Source organism: Anguilla rostrata, chromosome 4, assembly GCF_018555375.3.
Source record: "Anguilla rostrata isolate EN2019 chromosome 4, ASM1855537v3, whole genome shotgun sequence".
Lineage (NCBI taxonomy): Eukaryota > Metazoa > Chordata > Actinopteri > Anguilliformes > Anguillidae > Anguilla > Anguilla rostrata.
This window is the reverse complement of record NC_057936.1, coordinates 51,882,031-51,903,286: the sequence shown is the minus strand read 5'-3', so window position 1 is coordinate 51,903,286 and position 21,256 is coordinate 51,882,031. Positions and strand designations below refer to the sequence as shown.

At 38.2% G+C, this 21,256-nt stretch overlaps 1 protein-coding gene across 3 annotated transcripts; it reads right to left on the bottom strand.

The window, feature by feature from the left end:
- Positions 1-541: 541 nt before the first annotated feature.
- fbxo15 (F-box protein 15) lies at positions 542-15,442 on the bottom strand. 3 transcript variants are annotated; one of them, XM_064333135.1, is made up of 11 exons: positions 15,284-15,442; positions 14,930-15,065; positions 14,579-14,677; positions 14,014-14,118; positions 12,920-13,159; positions 9,226-9,426; positions 9,002-9,131; positions 8,659-8,741; positions 7,124-7,269; positions 5,241-5,365; positions 542-4,864 (listed from the first exon to the last, which is right to left on the bottom strand). In XM_064333135.1, exons 2-11 carry the CDS (start codon positions 15,034-15,036, stop codon positions 4,595-4,597), a joined length of 1,506 nt encoding a protein of 501 aa, XP_064189205.1. In that variant the 5' UTR covers positions 15,037-15,065; positions 15,284-15,442; the 3' UTR covers positions 542-4,594. The 3 variants fall into 3 exon arrangements, with proteins under 3 accessions (XP_064189205.1, XP_064189203.1, XP_064189202.1); XM_064333133.1 differs by having other exon boundaries at positions 14,930-15,089; positions 15,284-15,432; XM_064333132.1 differs by having other exon boundaries at positions 14,930-15,406.
- Positions 15,443-21,256: the final 5,814 nt, after the last annotated feature.

Genomic DNA, 21,256 nt, shown 5'->3' with positions numbered 1-21,256 from the left:
TGAAATGCCCTTCTGCACACCACTATTGTAACAGTTGTTATTTCAGAAATTGTGGCCTTTCTGTTTGCTTGATCACATCTGCCCATTCTCCTCTAACCTCTTTAAAAAGGTGTCTTTTGCCCACAGAACTGCTACTCCCTTGATGTTTTTTTTGCTTATCACAGCATTCACTGTAAACTCACAAAACTGTAGCGCATTAAAATCTAAGGAGGGCACCTGTTTCTGAGATGCTGGAACCACCGAGTCTGGCACCAACAATCACACCAGGGCCAGTTGCTTACATCAATCACCTTGCCCATTCCATGTTTGGTCGACAACAACTGAACCTCTTCACCATGTCAGCGTGCTTTATGTTGATTATATTGAGCTGCAGGTAGTAATCCTGTTATGTTAATCAATAATAGACAATTTAGCAGTTCACTTTGCCAGTAGAAACCTGGAAGTTGTCTATAATTTATAAACTGTGGCAAACGAGCCTGCCACAGGCAACCGAAGTGGCTTCCCAAGGGGCCCTCCAGCACAGAGACACAGGGAGACGACGTTCAAACCCAATACACATTTATTCGCAAGATGTTACAGCCAAGGAGCAGATGTCAAAAACTGTCATGCCAGAGAGGCTCTCCCTTGTGTGGGTGGGAATGGCAGATATAACCTGTGTGCAGTGATTACCTCACTACGCACAGGTGCAGCCATCTCTGTTCCCGGGTCCGATTAGCCTGGCCAATTATCCAATTAGCTTAACCAAATATCTAATTAGCCTGGTCTAATTAGCTTGACCCAGGGCAGGTGTGGCTGCTTAAACCAGCCATCCCCACACCACATAAACATAAAGCAATTTCTACCTGAGTCAGTCCTTGGTCAAGGTAGTATTGAATGATTCATTTATCATAGGGAAACATACTGTATTACTATGCTATACCCCAGTCCATCACACTGTGCATTTTTAGGGCCCAATATGTTGAAGATAATAAATAATGCAATAGATTACCAAATTTTTGGGAAACTGACATATAAATCAGAGTATAGACTTGGGGTAATTATGCACTGAATGTTTTAAATGCTTTAACGCTAGCTGTTCTTGAGTGGGTTTGCCTGGTAGGGTGAAATGTGATTCTGATGGCAAAAGTAGGCTATAAAGCCTGCCCATCTGGCACTCCAGGCCAGAGTTGCCAAGTCTGCTTAAAAAACATGACTTTGGGCTTTTTTGTTCTAAAGTCACTTCGAAAAGTCAATCAATCGAAAGTTGCGGGTTGCTGTTTTTTTGGACTTGTTCTAAAAACCCGTACGCTTGTATGAAAATGAAACAAGTAGCCTTGTTTTTTCACATTTAGGGTGACTATCATTCAAGGACACTAGCTTATTAATTTAGCTATTAAAGCCCGCCCCCCAAAATTTACCAATCACTCTTCCTCAACGCCCCCACCCCTGCCCCCATGCTGTGCTATCCCTAATCCACCACCCTTAACCACGGTGAATTCAGATGGTAGATACCATCTATACATCTTCTACTTTCCCTTTCTTTCACATTCATGAATCTGTTCAGATAAACTTCCGACCTTAAAGTTTACAAAAGCCATGCCCCATCCATGTTCACAAAAATAAACGATATATTCTCTTATTACTGTTCTAAAAAAGCAGCCATGCAAGGCTTACTGTATACAGCCTTCTTGTGAATCACTGTGCCCCTTCTGCTTAACTAGTAGAGCCATCTGCTGGAGATATTTATGATATACTCTCACTAAAATAGGCACCATTGTCTTTGGAATTGAAAGTACTGATAACATTTTGGATGGATTATCAATACATAATTGACTCTAAATTGAGAGTGACCATATAGAAACTCTAGGATATACTGAATATTAAAGATTCAATATTATATTATATAGATAAAGACAACAAACTGTTTTCTTTCTGTTATACGAAATTGAATTCCAAAACTGTCCTTACAGCTGGACGAAAAGATTGACCCCCAAATCATCACCTTTGCAGAAGTGTTTTTTTTTTTCCCTCCCTGTCAATACTGAGGAGAGTGACCTTCAGAATTGTGCCTGCATTTGTCTGCAATTAAGCTGATTGTATGACATTGGAAAGTAAGAGCTAAGCGATGCTAGGAGGGCGTTATTAGGTGAAGCCGTTAAGATGCTAATTCCTCACAAACAACCGTGAACAACTGTCAGTTTTATGGGGGTCGTGTTCAGCTGTACTCCGGCAGCTGTCTGATGAAGGTTACAGTGGTGGGTGCAGGGTGCATTTAACCACTTCCAGAAGTAGTCTTCACATCAGCAGCAGAAAGCCCAGGGGGGGCTCTGTGATAAACAGTGCGGTTGTGAGGGTAATGCGGTCAAGGAACAGTGCCAGTAAACCGTAGTGTTATATGTAGTGAGGCAGCATATGGAGTGCTTAACCTTCAGGCATGCCTGTGTCCGCCCGCAATCTAGTTACGGCTTCAGTCATGTCGCATGACAGAAGCTCTTCCATCGTCTGCTGTCCCCTCCACCCCCCCAATCATGAAACAAGCGCTTTCTCAAGGTGAGACCAACCTCAGAAAACAAAGGAGAGGTGAGCAAAATCCTATTACAAAGGCACCATCTTGTGATTCGCACCATCGGCAATGCTGTCCACCCTTTTGGGCGATCAAATAAAATGAAATCTCCCACAATGTGTTATCACAATGTGAAGAAAGTATGATTGGATAATTGAAATCAAATTTAACAAACAAGTCTCAAAACCTTTTCACACATTGTTCTACCAGAAGTCTAAATATATGAGAATAAGACAACAATGTGCATATAGATCGGTTAAATTAAAAATATCTTGACATTCATTTATCATAAACTTCAGAACCAATGCATACTTTGAGGATCAATAAAGCGCAATAATTCAGCTTCAGCTGGTCACAGAAAAGTGCAAGCATGAAATATCTTAATCATTTTTTAACTTTCCCTTTGCTTCCCCCATCACTTGTCTTTGCTTTCTTGACCGATTACAATAATATCTACCAGAGGCGAGCACCAGCTTTAAAATATAAAAATGCATGAAATATGCATTTAAAAAACTGGCACCAGAGCTGGGAAATGTACATGTAGTCCGTATGACAAATATTAATGTCTGCAGGCCCATGCCTGTCGACTGGTAATCCACCATTCAGTTTGAGCACACAACACTATGGTGGCTAATGGCTTCATGTGATTCGCAGGAAGGTCCTGAAAACACAATATGCCAAGCATAAATCAATACATGCACCGACGTGACGGTGGTATTATATTCAAACGGCATGTAATTAAATGCCCTCCCACCTTCAAGAGATAAAAGGAGAGCACAATAAGCACGGTTTTGCTGAAAAGCCGGAACTCGGGTGATGAGTGATGACTCGGCTTTTGATAATATAAACCCAGTGGTGATTCATCATTCTGTATTGTAAAGATTCAAATCATAAGCACTACATTACCAGGAGCCACCATAAGGGCATAAAATGCAAAAGTACTTACACAGCAAAACAAAGGCTCTATTTCACCACTGCATGCCCATGTGAGAATGAACCTCTTTGAGACAAGCTACAGCAACTCGGTGCATTATTTTCCCCATTTAAAATCTGAAGGTTTATCATAAGGACAGAACACTGTTAATGCACTCATATTTGGTGTATTCCAGAGGGAGGAAGGGTGACTGAAAACTAAGGTACTCTCTCTTTCCATCTCTCCAGCTCTCTCACTTATTTTCCTGTGAATTGCCTAGAGTGCAGTAATGCGGCAAAGTGGTATACCATTTTATTTATTTTCCTGTCAATCGCAATCCATTTATTCAATAATCCAGTGGCATTACTGAGAAACTGAGTAACGTACCCAAAACATGCAAAGAGCCAAGGTCCATAACGTCTAATTTCAAAATGATTATGTACAATGTAATATAGAGACTGGCCTGAATTTCAGAGTAGTAGTTGATATGAGTGGATAGCCAGAGAGGATGAGAATAGGACAACGGTTAAATCAATAAAGATGTGCTACATGAAGGGAGGAACTGGCTTTTTCCCAAGATCACTCCCCCATGTGCATTCTAAAACTCCACTTTAGCATTTGATATTAAGGTATAAATGTCTTTGAGAGAAATTTTTTAGAGTTTATGGCTTCACAAGGGCATACTTTAAACCTGTACCCAAAGAATATCAAACATTTAACAATGTCAATGCCAAAAAAGAATTCATTTAAAATGGAGCATACGAATGGAGTTGGTAAATAGACTGTGAAGTGTATAACAACTATGAAAACTCAAAATATTTTTGCCATGTAAATGAAATGGCTAAAACACAATATTTTTAAAAAGTGTCAAAAAAAAAAAAAACATCAAATCAATGAATACTCACAATCTAGAATATGTCCAAAATGGCATGCTCATTATGAATAAACTATACAAATACTTATAAAACAGTGAACAGCAATTACATTTCAACTGCCAGCTTACCATCAAGGAGGAAAAAGATTCTGAAATATGACATCAGAATGACCATAAATGTACAACCCCTCAGTTAGGTCATATTGAGCGATTCTAAGCCCAAGTCTCAAAACAAATTTTTTTTCTTCTTCTCCAAAACACAGTTTCAGTACTGTCTTCCAAAGTGCTTGTTTACTTTAGCCGTCGCTATGTAAATCACAAGGTTGGTGAGAAAGAACTGCTCTTGCTCTGCTAACCAAACTAGCTCTATTCTGATCTTCCCCTCAGAGTCCTGGTGCTTCATAAAGAAGCGCTCCCCTTCGTAGTCATATGACGAAGATTCCTGTTTGGACAACATCATGGTTACTGGTGTGCTGACACACCAGAAGGGGTTCTGGGCTTCATCCAGAACAGTCAGGGTCATCATGCAGCAGTTCTATAGAAAAATTATTTCAAAAGAAAGAGTCAAATACTAAATATAACATGACAGCATTACTGTTTCACATGAATGCACATTATGCACAATGGTATGCAAATACATGTAAATGGAGTCATTGATTTCAAAAAATAAAATAAAATAAATAAATGCTGGCCAAAAATTAAAAGTATTGAGGATGACTTGATGCTTAATTCAGGAGTGTTTTTAAGGCCCGATAAATGAGGGATTACGCCTTTTTAAACAATCCTTTCAAGTTTACCCATTGTCACTAAACAATATGACACAATGTATGTACATAATAGGAACGGAATGCATTACGGTGAGACACTTATCAAAACTGCAGTAGTTGACTACAGTCTACTTTGAGGGTTACCTGGACAATCCCATCCAGACCCACAGTCTTCCAGGGCAGGTTGATTTTCCCAGAAAGAGGGGTGTGCTGTGACAGGTCATTTCTGTTGATGGCCCTCAGCTGTATGAACCCATCCCGAATGTGATCTAGAGGATCCAAAATGTTGGAACAGCTACGTGAACAGTGAAAGGCATACATTAAATTTACATTCCAGAATTTAGCAGTCACTCCCCACCTGGAGGGATTTATTGTTTATTACATACAATGTGTTCATTTATACAGAGTAATAATATACTGAAACAATTCAGGTAAAGGACCTTGATCAAGGCTATCAGTGCAACGTCCCAGATGGGAATCAAATCCACAACCCTTGAGCCGTAAGTCCAGTTTCCAGTTTTAACCATTACACTATACTACAGCCTAAACACTCATAGTGCACATTACACACATGTAGCGAGGCACTTGTTCTGAGATAATGGTAAGTAAATGATGAAGTACTGTGGCCAGCTGTAATGTTATCCCTGTGCCACATCTGGAGTACTGTAAGACACTGCGCTGCAATATCCTGCACTAGTAAATTTGATATGTGGATGCATGTGCAGACAATTTTACTCCTGAAGATCTCAGCAGTTAAGCTAAAAGCAACATGCACACACGCACGCATGCACACATACACACACACCAACCATTTTTAGTAGCTCTAGCACCATCTACTGTTACACTGGCTTTGCATCTGTTCTGCTTTGGCACAATACAGATTCAGGGGGGAAAAGGCTATTTTCACATTTCACTGACTGCTTTCATTTATTTTGTAATGTACATAATTATGTCATCATTTGCAATGATTCATGATTATATTTGTATTGTTATGCAGCTGTCTGACATTTTAAAAACCCGCCACTCCAGGAGGCAAAACGTTAACAGCAAAGTCTTAAATTGTTATTCCAGGTAAACCCCCTGCAGCCATTACTTGTACAGGTCTTCTCCCTAATGAGCGTGAGAACTAAATCACAGTCCTTTCATATTAATGAGCCCAGCTCCGCGGGTACTGCTCTGCTCCATTGGTGAAGGACATCACAGAATATCAGCTTTGAAAGACCTTGCTCCAACACCTCTTGAGAACATGTAAAATAATACTGATTGCTTAATGATTGTGAAATCTAAGCTGTCTGAACGTATCCACACTAAAAAAATATATATATCTTTGAACAGTGGTTGCATGCAATATTATTAAGCAGGCTGTGACAACCTAAGTTGATAGACCAGATTTATTGTGTCACCAATATGATTGCCCTGTGTCATATAAAATGCACTGCCAAAGTTTACTGTCACGTAAAAATAGAAGCCAAATTGTATAGAAACCTGTATTGGCATAAAAGTGAAATTATTAGACCAGTATATTATCTGGACAAAATCCCAGCTTTGGATTTACACTATCCATTTGATATTGAAAGAAAAATTCACATCCTAAAATGGACCAGATTTATCATGTCACCACCATGACTGCTCTGCCCCATATAAAATACATTGGCAAAGTTATCGTGTTACTTTCACGTAGTGTTGGTCATTTACATGACTATACCCCGATTTTGAGAATTCTGAGTGCACAATTGTGTCTATATCATGAATGGGCATGCTGAAGGTGACAAAGTTCTCAACATCAGCAGGCTGGCCACATGTCAATCAAGTGCACCTGTCTGTCAGGCAGAAGTCGTAGCCAAGGGAAGAGGCGTGAAAACGGGAAGAATTCAAATTTTAACTGGTGCATTTTTAAAAAATGACACGCAATCTACCAGCATGACCTCCGTTCAACGTATTGGGAACCCCTGTCCTACATAACAGCATTCCATGAAAAATAAATCAACTGACTAATGCCTTATTCCAGACCTACTCAAGTTGTTTACCTGTCTTGCAGAAGAGCTGAGAGAAATGCCCAGACATGATGTGCTTCACAGTGTTATGGAGTAAGATGTGCATTGTGTATCCATGGAGACCATATTCTGGGTCCACATCATCAAAGGGAGGTCTGTCCTCTGGCACTGTGTAGGGGCTTGCAAAAAGGAGAGGAAGAAAGAAAAAATCTGCATAAATTCAGACTGCCACACATACACTGTACAGACAGAGGCACTTAATTCAAAGAAATGAGGCAAGCATCATCTGCTACTGCACAGAATATTAACATACTGTATAATGTTAAAGTAACTGTGGATGGGAAATTAAACTAAATAACAATTTATGCAAACTTTAAAACATCTGCTCATTGACTATATTGATTGACCTAAAATGCTTATTCAATAGCCTCAGATAAACAGTTTGAGATATAGTCCATCGGGGAAGGATGTGTTGTGTGAAGGATGTGGAAGTTCTTTTTAAAATTTTTTATAGAAAATCAATGCATCATGAATAAAATTTAAATTATAAGAAAATATGGACTGTGTTGAGTTTTCATTGCTGTAAGTCAAAAGCCCCATTAATGACACCTGGGGCCCAATCAAATCAAGGTCTTCATGACTGGTCATATGACCCTGCTAGTCTGTTAGACATATGATCAAATGACACAATATGTTGTTCCCAGGTATTAACATAAAATAATACCTGGGGACAACATAGCAAGTTGTTTAGTTGTTTAAATAAGCCTGGAGGTCACACACTGACCACATCTGAAATGTCACTTTCTCCGTAACTTTTCATATAATAAATGAGAGGTAACATTTATTTATTTTTTTACACTTTTTTAAAAATCTACTTTGCATGACGTCATAGTGTCAGATGATCCCTGTTGATCACATGGTTTTGCAAAACTGGAAAGGAAAAACAGGAATAGGGGGGCTCTATAGCAGCTAAATCTTTTAGATCGCTGAGTGAAAAATACAGAATCATGCATTGCCAGAAGATGGAGTTGTCACACCATATCATGTCTTTTGGCCTTAAAGTGAGCTATGCCTATACTTTTTATCCTCTGTCATGAACTTATTTCTTTCAACTTTAGAAGCAACCTGTTTATTTTGTTAAGTCAAACTAGCCTAATTGAAATACATAAAATACAATCAAATGATCTAGGGTAATCTCCACAATATATAAAAACTACTAACAGCATCAGGTCAGCAGGTTGTGTATGTTTACACAGTATTTAATTCCAGTACACACTGGGAAGGGTTTGGTGTAAAGTCAGAGTGGCTGTGGAATACACCTTTGAACTTAATCAGTAATTATTACATCATAGTCCGTTCAACATTGCAGTTAAATAATGCAGTTTTTATAGTGATTTTCTTGCTGCGAGGAAGGCATTGGGTTAGATACCTTCAAATATTTACATACCTACAAACCTTTTGACCAACAAATGACCATTTCTCCTCCTAAGTTAGGGGACATATGGCCCAAACAGTTTTCAGTTTGCACTTCAAAGCAATGACCTTACCATCATGCCTAAAACTCTCACCATATGGAAGACCCAAGCAGGCTTCTTTCCACTAACTTGTGGAAGTGGAAATTCATCATGACGAAAGCAACTGAGCAATTTCCCTGAAAATACAACAAAAGAACACAACACAAAATCAGTATTTTCACGGTATCTTCACCTCATTTTATGCATCACTCACAACAACTTGTCGTTCCAGTAGCCCAGCTGAGTATGCAAGATTGCAGACACTAACACACAAACAGTAGCTTTAACCTTGCTGTCTCTGAGAATAACCGTGCGGCTTGGCATTCAGATCACGCGAATGGACCAGCGATCAGGGTCTGCAAATCAAATAATCCCTCTCTTCTTAATGAAACCATACCCTCCACAGTCCGATAATAAGTCCAGGGGCCAAGTGGTACAAATTCACAAGCTTGTCTGAGCCGATGACTCTGCCCCTCTCTCGGATATCATGCAGATCATGCTTCGCAATCAGAGATCGCCACCCAGGCCTGTGGAGGCAAATGAAGAGACATTACCGACCGAGGAACAAAAATCGAGTCAATGAATCAAATAAATGAATATTAACAGACGCATCAACCGTACCTGTTGACTGTAGGGCAATCGAATGCTACCCGCTTCACTCCGTATAGCTGCAGCATGGAGAGCTGGTGAAAAGGAGGCCAACTGCCGTTGCTCCAACACACGGTTACGGATGAATCGGAAAAATAGGCATGGGTTTGCTGAACTGTGCACTCCCGCCCTCTTTTTTCAGTTACCGTGATCTCCCATGTAACATGCAGATCCCTGAAAGAAAGGCCAAATGTGATGTTTCTGCACTACACCGATATGTCCTTTTTAAAGTGCATAAATACAAACTAGGCCATAGTATTACTACACTCTCATTTCACATTTAGTTATTTGTATGTTATGTATCTGCGTGGCATAAAGTGCACAATGTTTGTTTAGTTTCGCATTGGTTAAATCTGTTTTATGCCCTATAAATAGCCTCCATTACGCACTCACAGATATCAGCATTGCATTAGGCCAGTCAGGTTTTGCCACACCAAACTCAACAAACCATTTTATGGTTTTATTTATTTCTTTATGGACCTCGCTTTGTGTGCGGGGGCACTGTCATGCTGAAACAGGAAATGGAAACTGCTCGGCAATAGAAACCCATTTCAGGAAGCTCCCGGCTAACAGTTCTTGTGTCGACATTGCTTCCAGAGGCAGTCTGGAACTTGGCATTGAGTAACCAAGGACAGACAATTTTTATGAGCTACATGCTTCACTACTGGGCTGTCCCATTCTGAGGTAGTGCATTTTAACAAGCAAAACATTAATTAAAAGCAAGCAATTAAAAATGTTGTGACATTATTTATTAATGTTTCTTTACAATTTGCTCATTTTTTTTCCACACAAAGTTTTCTTTAGGTTCACATCTTTCTACACGCAGTCTGAAATGTTAAATCTCCAGCGGCCGCTCATACAAAACAATAATCCACTTGATTGTTCAGAAACTGAACTCAAGTTACTATCCATGATGCTAATAGTTACACAGAATGAAATATTATCTAGAGCACTTTACCACCTACACTCTGGAAACACTTGTTCAGAGAAATTATGTACTTTGGCACATCAGAACACTGGTATTGTTGTACTCAAAACAGTGAGGAAGTATGGTGATGAAAAAAAATGTTTTGTAAAATGCATGGGTCATAAAATCATGCAGCTTCAAGCACTCTCCAGCAAAATCAAAGCACCTTCACAACTTTTCAATTCAACCAAGGTCTTCATGGACCAGAGGATCCCAAAGGTCTCCGTCACAGAGAACATTGGGTACATCCTGCAAATTTGGCTTCAACAACACAAAATATGCTCTCCTGCCCCTTAATCCCCCAACAAATCCCTGCATCCAGTCCAGTCGCTTGGACTATCTTTTCTGGGCTACTCTAGTGCCCTGCTGCCAGCCTCCATGCCACCAATCTGTTTCAACTGGCTTAACATGGATGATCAAGGGGTAGTCAATCAGAATCTGCATTTCGTTTGTGTGCATGTCTTCTTTCAATAAAAAAAAACACAGTTTTGGTAAATTCATTTTGATGACTGCTCAAATCCAAGGGCCATTTTTGCAAAAAAAATGTGAGTAATACAATATACGAGGTGTTGATTCATTACTGGTTTATATACATGTCAGTTCAAAGTTATGCAACATTTTGTTAATTGTAAGGCACTACATCTGCTCTATGAGAAGGTCCTGTTTTCTTTGATGTTCATTAGAACCTTTACGAGGTGTACTATTGTAATGCAAAAGCCAGTACAGATCCAAAACATAGTTGGTTTCTGGTATTGTGCACGGCACACATCTATAAGAAGGCAGCTGTGGAAGTCAATGGAGAAATGTGACTTTAACTTGTATCAACAATAGTGAGTTTTAGTTATTTTATTTAAAAGCAGGTAGCTTTTTATGAAAATATCTGTCACCAGTAGCTGACTGTCTCACTAAACGCTGCCGTAAAGCATTTTCCTGGAAATGTGGCAGATGGAGGTTTACAAAATTCCCACGATAGCATCTGTAGTGCTGAACTCTAGAACCTTCCCTGGTATCAATTACGGAGCCAAATAATGAAGAGAGGGACAGAGAGTCAAGAATCCCAAAGAGATTTATCCCAATTGTCGTTGCCTTGGAATCATGTCAAATGATTATTAATAAGGCAAACCTCATCCTGGTGTGTCAGTAACAGCACATCTTTTGGGATTTGTCTAGGCCACATGAAGGGCCAAGCAATTTATTTTAACAATTCACGAGGCCTCAAAGAGGGGCACAAGTATTTTCTTTCCCCTTGTACAACAGATGTTATGTTACCTCAAAATTGGAGCACAACACCACTTCTAATCGGAGGAAAACGATACATTGTGAAAAGCCAGCAAATCAAGTAACATGTTTCCAATTTTATTTTATTGTCACAATTTATGTTGCAAATATACTGGAGCAAGTCTATACGTTTAAGGCTATCCAACACGTATTATATAGGGCCAGAAAGCACAAAAGGCAACAAAAAAAAAAAAAAAAAAAAAAAAAAAATGAAGGGGTAAGTGATTAGCATGGTGTGACCTGTGCAGGTGTCACTATACACTATAATGTGTAAATATACCAGGGAATGTTGGACTTATTAATACAGTAAAAAGGAAATGATTGGCATTTCTTCACAGAATATGCACTTTATTTATAAAAATTAATTTATTGTAATGTGAAATGAATCGGTTCTTGCTATTTTTAACTTCAAAGAAACTTTGGAAAATACAAAAATGAACAGTGTACTCAAAAGAAAGACAGGACCTGCTCTCAACATTAGCAAAAATGAATAAATAAAAATAAATAAATAAATATATGGAGCCAAATATATATAGCCTATATATATATTTTTTTTTTTTTGTACTTGATGTGGTTAAAGTGCACATTCTCTGATCTTATTTAAGGGTATGTTTAATACATTTTCGTTTCACCACGTAGATATTGCAGCATTTTTCCAATTAATTTACTCAACATTCATTCACACACTCATACCTATTGGCAATTTAGAGTCTTCAACTAGCCTGCCTGCATGTCTTTGCACTGTGGGTACATGCTGAGGCGACAGTGCTACCCACTGCACCACTGTGTCGCCTAAGTACTAAACATGACCGCTTTCATTAACATAAAATGTCCCCAACATTTTGGGCTCCCCCTCTAGGGTTCCACCCTAGATTTCTTCCCATCAGGGAGTTTTTTCTAGCCTCCATTTGAGGGTTTTCTCCACACTGGAAGTTTTTTTGTTTGTTCACCCCATGTGCTTGCTATTTGGAGGACTCAGGCCGGATTTTTTCTCGGTTCTTTCTCGGTTTTTGCTCCTGCTCTGTTTTTCCTTTTTTTCCCACTTTGTAAAGCGTCTTTGTTAGGATTTCTGTAAAAGGCACTATACAAATAAAACTGATTTGATCTGATTTGAAATCAATCCAGTCTGCCTATTTCATTCAAGTCAGAATATGTACTGGGACAAATGACTGTCAGCCATTTCAAATTCCACAGGTTTACCATGTTACTCTATTTATAAATGGAAAGCTGTGAGAGTCAGGATGAAAGAAAAGAAGAAGAAAAAAAATCAATTGGACCTACTGTGGAATGTTTCTGTATTCCAAAGTCAACAGTACAGAATGTCCTTAAGAAGAAACAAACTACTGGAGGAATCACCACAGACCACTCATGAAGGACATCAGAAAGTGATAAGAGGATGATAAAAGAATAGCATTGGCTGACCTCAAAACTTGCTCCGTTAAGCGTGGCAGGCCAGTGTAGGGGTTTATGGCTTTTAATTGTCTCTTCCATTTACTTTCGTTGTACCCAACCATCTTCCGAAAGTAGAGTCTCTTCCAGTACCCTTCCGGCTTTTCCTGAATGGACACTGCATTCATTCCCTCTGCCACTTCATCGGTTTGCTTTGGCTTCCACTTTTTCATCTTTCCAGACTCATTTGTGAACATCCTGTACCACATCGCACTGAAAGACACCCAGAGAAAATGGCATGCACTTCCTTTCAAAGGTTGCTGTTGACATCATCCATCGCCACAACCACCAATCTCCCATACTGAATCGGCGATAAGCCGTAAGTAATATTGCAGAAGAGTTTCCCCTAGATTGAGTCATCTAGGGTGCACTGCCACGGTATGAGCACGACCGCCACAAAATAAAAAGTCAGTCAATAATGGGATTTATTTAGTAGAGGGATGTTCGGAGACGTACGGTCATCACAGATAAACGACCGCAGAAATCTGCGACATCGACCAGGCAAGGTAACTTCATCTTTGTCTCCAATAATAAAAAAAAGATTATCTTCCCCCTCAGCAGTCTGCGATTGCAATCGCCTGCTCTCTGTTCACAATCACAATCTCTCTTACACAACCCCCCCGGTCTATGACCATAATTTAAATCACAGTGTAAAGGCTACCGTTACCCGAGTTGCCTACAAGCTATATGCGTCATACCGCCACAGATGACCTCCAAACTTAGGGGAAACACTGTAGACCATAACTTCCACCTCTGAATAGTGTTGAGCCGTTATTTATTCTTAAATACACACTTATTGTCTACTAAAAGATGCTTTTCCATCTTACGGTCACATTATGTGAGAAACTGCGATGCATGCCATGAAGAATAGGATAAATAACCCTGAGTCACATTAGTCAGATAAAATAGTGCTTTACTTTTTTGTATTGTGTTTTTTGAAAAATGATTCCTTTACAAAGGGGTTACATTTTCAATTTTCAATAACACAATTAAAACGCCATGGCTGCAGGCAGAAAAAAGTGTACATGGTTATATAGGCCTGTACAAGATCAAAACAAGCCCCTTACTTGTTGTTGGCCAGTTCATGAAACTGCTTGTTGACAAAGCCAATGCAAAAAAGGGAAGCAGCATCCAAATAGGAGAGAATCTTCAGGACTATCTCTGGTGGCATTCTAAAGAAAAGCAAAAATGATAAGATAATAAGGCTTCAGGGACTTTCTCGTGTTAGCAATTTCACAAGTTACTGTTTAACATGTTCCATGACGTATAAATATGTGGCTACCTCAAAATAATAACATGAATTACTACAAACAGTGACAAAGTAAAAAAAAAAAAAAAAATACATGCATTAATCCGAATTATGAACCTAAATAAATTAGACTAATTTGCAGCTATCAAACTAAAATAAATAATTTCAAAGCCCTCAACTGGGAAAAAACACAAAAAACATGTATCTTTTTCCATTAATAATAGCTGAATTCTGGAATGGTTTCACAGTCCCACTGTTCCACACCCAATCTTTGGGAAGACATTCTAAAATAGAGTTAAAGAATAGCGTTAAGAGAGAGCAAAAGTTAAGCAATAGGATACCCTACAGTACATGTAACGGCGATAACAATTTTTAAAACTTGCCTCTCAAAGTAATTTTGAGAACGATTAACTGGATTTCTTAACCTTACAGTTGCTCCCTTTGATTCTGGCTTTGGATGGTGTTTTCGGGACGTCCCATGTCTGAAGTAGAGGACAACATTATCTGAGTATTCAAGGTTAGCCAACTTAATTTTCTAGCCGGAAGAGGATCATTTCAATAGACAGTGACAGAAGAAAAATGTAAAACTGTAAGTTTGCTAGCTATGTAACTCCACATAAAAAACTTAAAGTTAACTTACGAATGCAATGCTGTTTATGTAGGCAAGAAAGCTGGCTTCATTTATCAAGCTATCATTTTAGAAATTAGGAAAGTGAGGTCAGCATTAACGTTACCTCTTTTTCTTCGTTGTGTCGGATTGCATTTCCTTATTCTCGTTTGTACTGCTGGGCGTATTTGGTGGGATTCTTATGTTCGCTTGTTGAACCTTTTCCAATCCCATTCTGAAACTGGCCAAGGCTCGTCCGCGTCCTGTAGCCATGGTAACAACACGTGCTGGAGATATTAAGTTCGAAAACAGTCTTCCCAAACGTGATGCATCGCTTAAGAAGTGGGTATTTTACTAAAATAATTGGCTATTGTTTTTCACACCTTCGGTTTTAGATATAAACTGAACGTTGTAAGTATTTACAAATAATTGTCGCTATGCTGTAAGCGAGGCACAAAGCATTTTTTCGCAAAATATTCACCTTGTTTCTAAATTATTCTCGTAAACCGTGTACACTCATTCACCTTTTTCCCATTTGGCATGCTAACGTTAGTTGTCTCGCTAACTAAACAAATCGAAGAAACCAGCCTACCCAAGTTAACAACCGCATTTAGCTGTTTATGTACCCAATGAATATACTGCCACCCTCAGGTGTGGCATACTTACAACTGTGCTTTTTGATTCATTCCACATCGTCGACAGCGCTGTAGCCTAAATGTAGGCTCCAGAGGTAGGCAGCCATATAGCAAACTAAAAAATGCAAAGACCAGAGTAAGGTAGTCTCACTAGTTTTCAAAATGAAGGATATGTCCTTTGTCTGCTTGACAAAGCTTGCTATTTTGCCCAGCAGGCTTTTGCATAAATTGAGGCCATCATGGCTGTAGGATAGGCCTATAATACAAGTGAAGATGGATGTACACCCATAAACTCAAGCCAGTTTTAAACTGTGAAACTATCCTGATATGCATGAGCAGTGTGCCTTCTCTAAATGTTCACATTTTCTTTACTCTGATAAAACAGCCTCTGTGAAATTATGCATTCAGCTCAGAATGTGTTTTATATTATTTTTGCACGTGACTTGGCATTACTTAAAATACTTTAAAGTACCACAGCATTATTGCCTTGTTAACTGTTGTATTAATGCATGCCTTTGGGTGCACGGTTGTAAGAGGGTGTTTGGAGATGTTGTGTGTTAGATTAGGCAATGGGTTTGATTATGTCTCCACTTGTTATCAGCCGATCAGTACAAACTAGCGGGAGACACTGCTGCTTCCTGAATAACAGGGAGTCTCATTGCATGTGAAGATAAAGCAGGTTCGCCATGTTCAGTTTTACCAGGGAGCCAGGTATCACAAAAAGTGAAAGAGTAAATAAATAAAATGAAACAGAAAACAACGGAAGCTGGTGAAAACTGGATAGATATATACAGTTATTAGATTGCCTCTCTAGTTCTTGCACTCTGATACAGTGCCTTATTGATCATTAATGTGATTATTATTATAAGGCGAACGGTTCCGCAAATGTTTTATTTGACTTGACATTCATTCTTATTTAAATCTGATGTAGACCTATTTTTGTCCTCTGTGGTATACTTGCGATGTGGTGAGGGCCAGGCTTTGCAACGGACAATATAGAAGGTGTATACCCATAACTAGGATTTCAAAGAAATCAGCAACCCAGAATGAACAGACTGTATCCACGGCAAAATAACAATGTAACAACTCTGTCAGCAAAGAGTTAAAGATCACCGGTGGTTAATTCCAGGTTTTATTTTCCTACAGAGAATAGCCGGCAGTGCTGTGTAACTGGGTTTAGAATGTCCACATTTGCATCTCAATATTTATGCAGCCAACTAAGCTTTGAAGAAACAGATCCATACCCAGTTCAGAAGGCAAGCTCAACATGAGCAGTAGCCTATTCTCCATTGATTGCGAGCCATGTGTTCTAATACGACCTAGACCTAAGACCTAGATGTCAATGTTTATTTTTTTGCTGTATTATTTATAGTTATGTTGTTATTCCAACAGATATATGATATTGGGGTCCCTCGCCTCTTGTAAATGAAAGAAATAGGAGAAAGTACTTGGTTCCTGCTAATGTTTCTTGGTTCAGTTAGCCTTTTCAGAGTGTCACATATGGTTTACTCTCATTAGCAAATGGAAAAAACATTAATCAAGCAAATTTTAGAATTAATAACTATTTTGTTACTAGTTCTCCTTAACATGCAATGCATTATGGACTTGGTTACACTTATATGAATTTTCCATGAACTAAGATGTGATAATGCACTAACTAACCTGTACAAGGAATGAACTAATCTATTAACATTTATTCATGTTAACTAAGCCATTACAGCAGGTGTACTGTAATAGGAGCTAGAGGTTGAGCAAGTAGGTTTCTTAGGTGTAAATTATGTGGTATTCATGCAAGTGTTACATTAGTGAAGAGTTTTTTCATGACGGGAAATACTTCAGTATTTCCTGGCTGTATACGAAACAATACTTGTAATGACCAAAGCAGAACAAATCATATGTCACTTTGAGTTAACACAGAAGAGATTGGTACACGATTTGATAAAATGCCTCTTTGCACTATACACCAACCTTATACACAAAAGAGTCACACAGGAGATTTCCGGTTCTTCGTCACAGCAACCCAGCATGCACTTTGCACTTCATTTGACAAGCATTGCACAGTTGGGGGTGACTAACCAGTGATGCAGAAGCTGACATTAGGTTTCCCAAAGTGATGACTGGCCCAAGGCTCAGAGAAGGACATGTAACGACAGAACACATCAAATGTCAAGTCAGGAGGTCAAGTCAAGTCTAATGTTGTACTGAGGGAAGGCCACATTTCAGTCTTGCGGAAGGACTGGCAACACAGGGAAAGCCATGGCTATTTATTCTGACAGCAAGCAAAGCAAAGTAGCCCCTGGAAATAGGCCTATGGTCTTCCCTCTACAGGTTTTGTTTTTATCTTAAAGCCAGGTGTTCGCATGGAATTGATTAAATAATAGCAAAGCTGTTGTTTATGTGTGTAATTAATAAAATAGGTTCCATTTTTGCTTTATATAGGAGTACATTAGGGACAACTTCACAGACAGCAATATCTCAAGTAAAAAAATAAAAATAAAAAAAATAAAAAGTTTGAATGTAGTCCATTGGATGCAAATGCAATTTAATCTTACTGTCTACACCTGGGAAAATGAAGGTCTGTTTCGACCCACCAGAAATCTGCCTTGTACCACTTTTGGCCACAAGTATTAAAATTAACATGGACTGACAAGCCTGAGAAGTGATACAAAGGTATTTTTACCAATCATTTAAGGAGAGTATGTTGCGAGTCCACCAATGTTGTGCTTCTCAAATGATAATGTAGTGATCTTACAGGAAAGAAGCAAGTAAAATCAGCTTCCCCTCGGGTCATGTGTCACTTCCAATTTCAAGTGTCATTAGAGAGAGTGAAGCATACGTGTGTATGTTTGTTCCCTCATTGCAATGGCAGTCTCTTTCTTCTATACTCTAAAAGTAAAAGTTCTGGAGGAAAAAAAAAACAGTCTAATCAAACAAAAAAGTTATTGTTAACACTTATCAATAAGGTACCATTAACTCACATGAGTTAATGGAATAACAAATCTGAACAAAGAATGAACTAATATATTAACAAGGCATTGACATGAACAAATCATTTATTGGATAACCTTGAAACCTGAGTTAATTTATTTGTTGCTTTTCTTAAGAGCTTTTCCCATTTTACGTACAAGCTGACTGTTTTATGCAAACTTCACTGATACAAAAAATGCATTGCTAAATAATACTGTTGCATTGTCACAATATTTGCCTTCACCTAGATATTTATGATTTAAATGCTTTCCGATTGGAATTACAGTATAATTTTGTAACGCCCATGCTTTGTCTTTTTTTATTTTATTGAACTATGACAGCTGGTGAACTCCATAATCTTACAAACATGCATGAGTGCACCATGTGCATACATGCAAACATTTCTGAATGGCTAGTGGCCAGGCATTTTCAGAAGATCTCAAACATAGCACAGGGAAGCACAAATATTCATTTAAAGTGAATCAACAAATTTTCTCTCAGATTTGTGTTTAGAATTTATATTATGCTTAGTGATTGTAAACCGTAAAATCCTCTATAAAATGATTAGCGGCTTATGCTTATTTTCACACAAACTATAAAACGGAGACAGGCCTTTGCGGAATACTTAATACATGACCAACATGAGTGTTTACATAACACTCTCAAGAAGGTGTGGATGTTAATCTGTTTCATGTGAATAGAAATGAATCACCAAAGGAAAAATATTGTATATGCAGTTGTGCAATGTATTGGCTACTGGCATTTGGATGTGCATATTATATAACATGGTTTCTAGTCAGAAACTTGGAAGTCTCCCATCTAAAGAAATTACCTAAAAAAAATAAATAAATAAATTAAAAAAAACTGTGTCTCAGGTCTTGAAGAAGAACCAGCCAGTTCCTTCAGTGTTACCTGCTACTGAAAGACCTGAACCCCTGACATACAGACCAGGCAATGAACCAGAGGTAACAGTATCAATGTTGTCTTAAACAATCATTTTACCACCTTCAAGAATCAACAACATGTATAATTTTTGACTTGACTACTTATTGTATATTTTCACTTCAATACGATTCATTAGCTAATACACACATTTTCTGCAAACGATAAAAAAAAAAACGATTATTAATTATTTTCAAAGTGCACATCCAAACTATACATACATGTGCTTGCTTAAGTTGAAATGAAAGTCAAATAAATGTATAGAACCTACAGTGTGATTTCTACTTAACATCCACTCACTGCTATACCCCTCTTTATTGTAATACTTGAGATATCTGTCTGCCTTAAAGGTACACTAAAATTAGAAGTATGACCTCTGGTGGCATTAAATAAATATTGCCATTGCTGGCAGTAATGCAATCAGTGGGTGAGCTTTGAAGATTAAATACAAACATTCACACCGGACAAGGGTGGCTTTCAAGGGTCAGATCTACATGTGAGATCATCTGGTTGGTTACTGGCCTCAAACTCAATTATCATCTCTTGAAAGCAATAAGTATGCAATATCATAGACAGGGACATGTGTTTTTCCTGGACACGTGACTCAAAAAACTTTTAGCCTATATTTAATTCCTTATCCTCCGAGTGCTACTGTGGGCTCTCTAATTGCAGTAATCAGTGGTAAGCAGTGATAAGTACGGTACAAGTTTAAGGACCAGTGCTCGTTCCTGCAAATATGCAAGTTTCTAATTGCATGAGTAATTGAGATGATTGTGGTATTGTAATGTGTGGATTTCTTAATAAGTGGATTCAGAACACCCTGCATCAACCTTTTGGTATAGAGGATGAAACTACAAGCTGAAAAAGTTGTCAATAAAAACTCAGGGTCTAATTATAGATAATGAAGACATCTTTATAAAAGTATTCTGTAGCTATATTTTATTAAATACACTTGTGGTTAAATACACCAAGTCTTGAATTGATATTGTTGACTAGTTTTATGAACATTGATGTATAAACTTCTGAACTGAAAGTGAGTAGAAAGATGTTTGTATCATTGGGAGAAACTGTATACATATCATATATATATATATATATATATATTTTTTTTTTTTTTCTAAAACAATGTGCTGTATTGGTCATATATGTGTGCCAAATCGATTTCAGCAGGTTTCACCTTAACATGAATTGCAACAAGAAAGGTCCTTGAAATTACAGTATTTTACTCACCAAGTCAAATAGTGCTATTCTATACATATTCATTACATGTGTGTCGATGACAAGTAGTGCATACTAGGGTGAAATCAAAACATTGTGCTCCACTCTTATGAAAATCAGAAAATGTATTTCAACTGTTTACACTTCAAAACCAAAACCTAAGACTGAATTTATTCCATAGTATATACCTAGTGATGGAAAAAACAAAAAACTATATTTGAAACATTATAGCCTACATCATGCTCTGCTCTCTCCAAAAAAGGGAAATGTAATTAGTATTCAAGCTGCTATCCACGTTCATGAATGTTTATATAGTACTCATGGGAGTATTGTGTACTGTATGTAGCCCTTCTGAAAAACCCTTCATGAAAATCATTATCCTTTTTTTATAATATGGGGAGGTGTTAGCTCCTGGCACTTTACTTTTTTATACCACTGTCTCTGCTTTTCTGAACCTGATAAGGAGGTGTGGTGGCCATTGGCTTCAAGAACAACCAACTCACTGAACCAACCCACAAATGTCTCCTGTCAGGCCATCACTGACTAGACTTGTCATGGATGGCTGTAATACAAGTTAAGGGTATTGTGAGGGAAAATATTAAATGTGACTTTCAAAATAAGATGTTCCCTGACAATCTGTTTAATGAGTGCCATGGATTAATGTTGCTGATTAATGTTGTGGATGAGTGCTA

Excerpts from the sequence above, each read along its gene's own strand:
- fbxo15 (XM_064333133.1), bottom strand. The coding sequence starts at position 15,075 with ATGGCTACAGGACGCGGACGAGCCTTGGCCAGTTTCAGAATGGGATTG. Across the intron at positions 9,132-9,225 it reads GATTGCCCTACAGTCAACAG|GCCTGGGTGGCGATCTCTGA; the intron begins GTACGGTTGATG and ends TTGCCTCCACAG. Across the intron at positions 5,366-7,123 it reads TCAGCTCTTCTGCAAGACAG|ATCACATTCGGGATGGGTTC; the intron begins GTAAACAACTTG and ends TGGATCCTCTAG.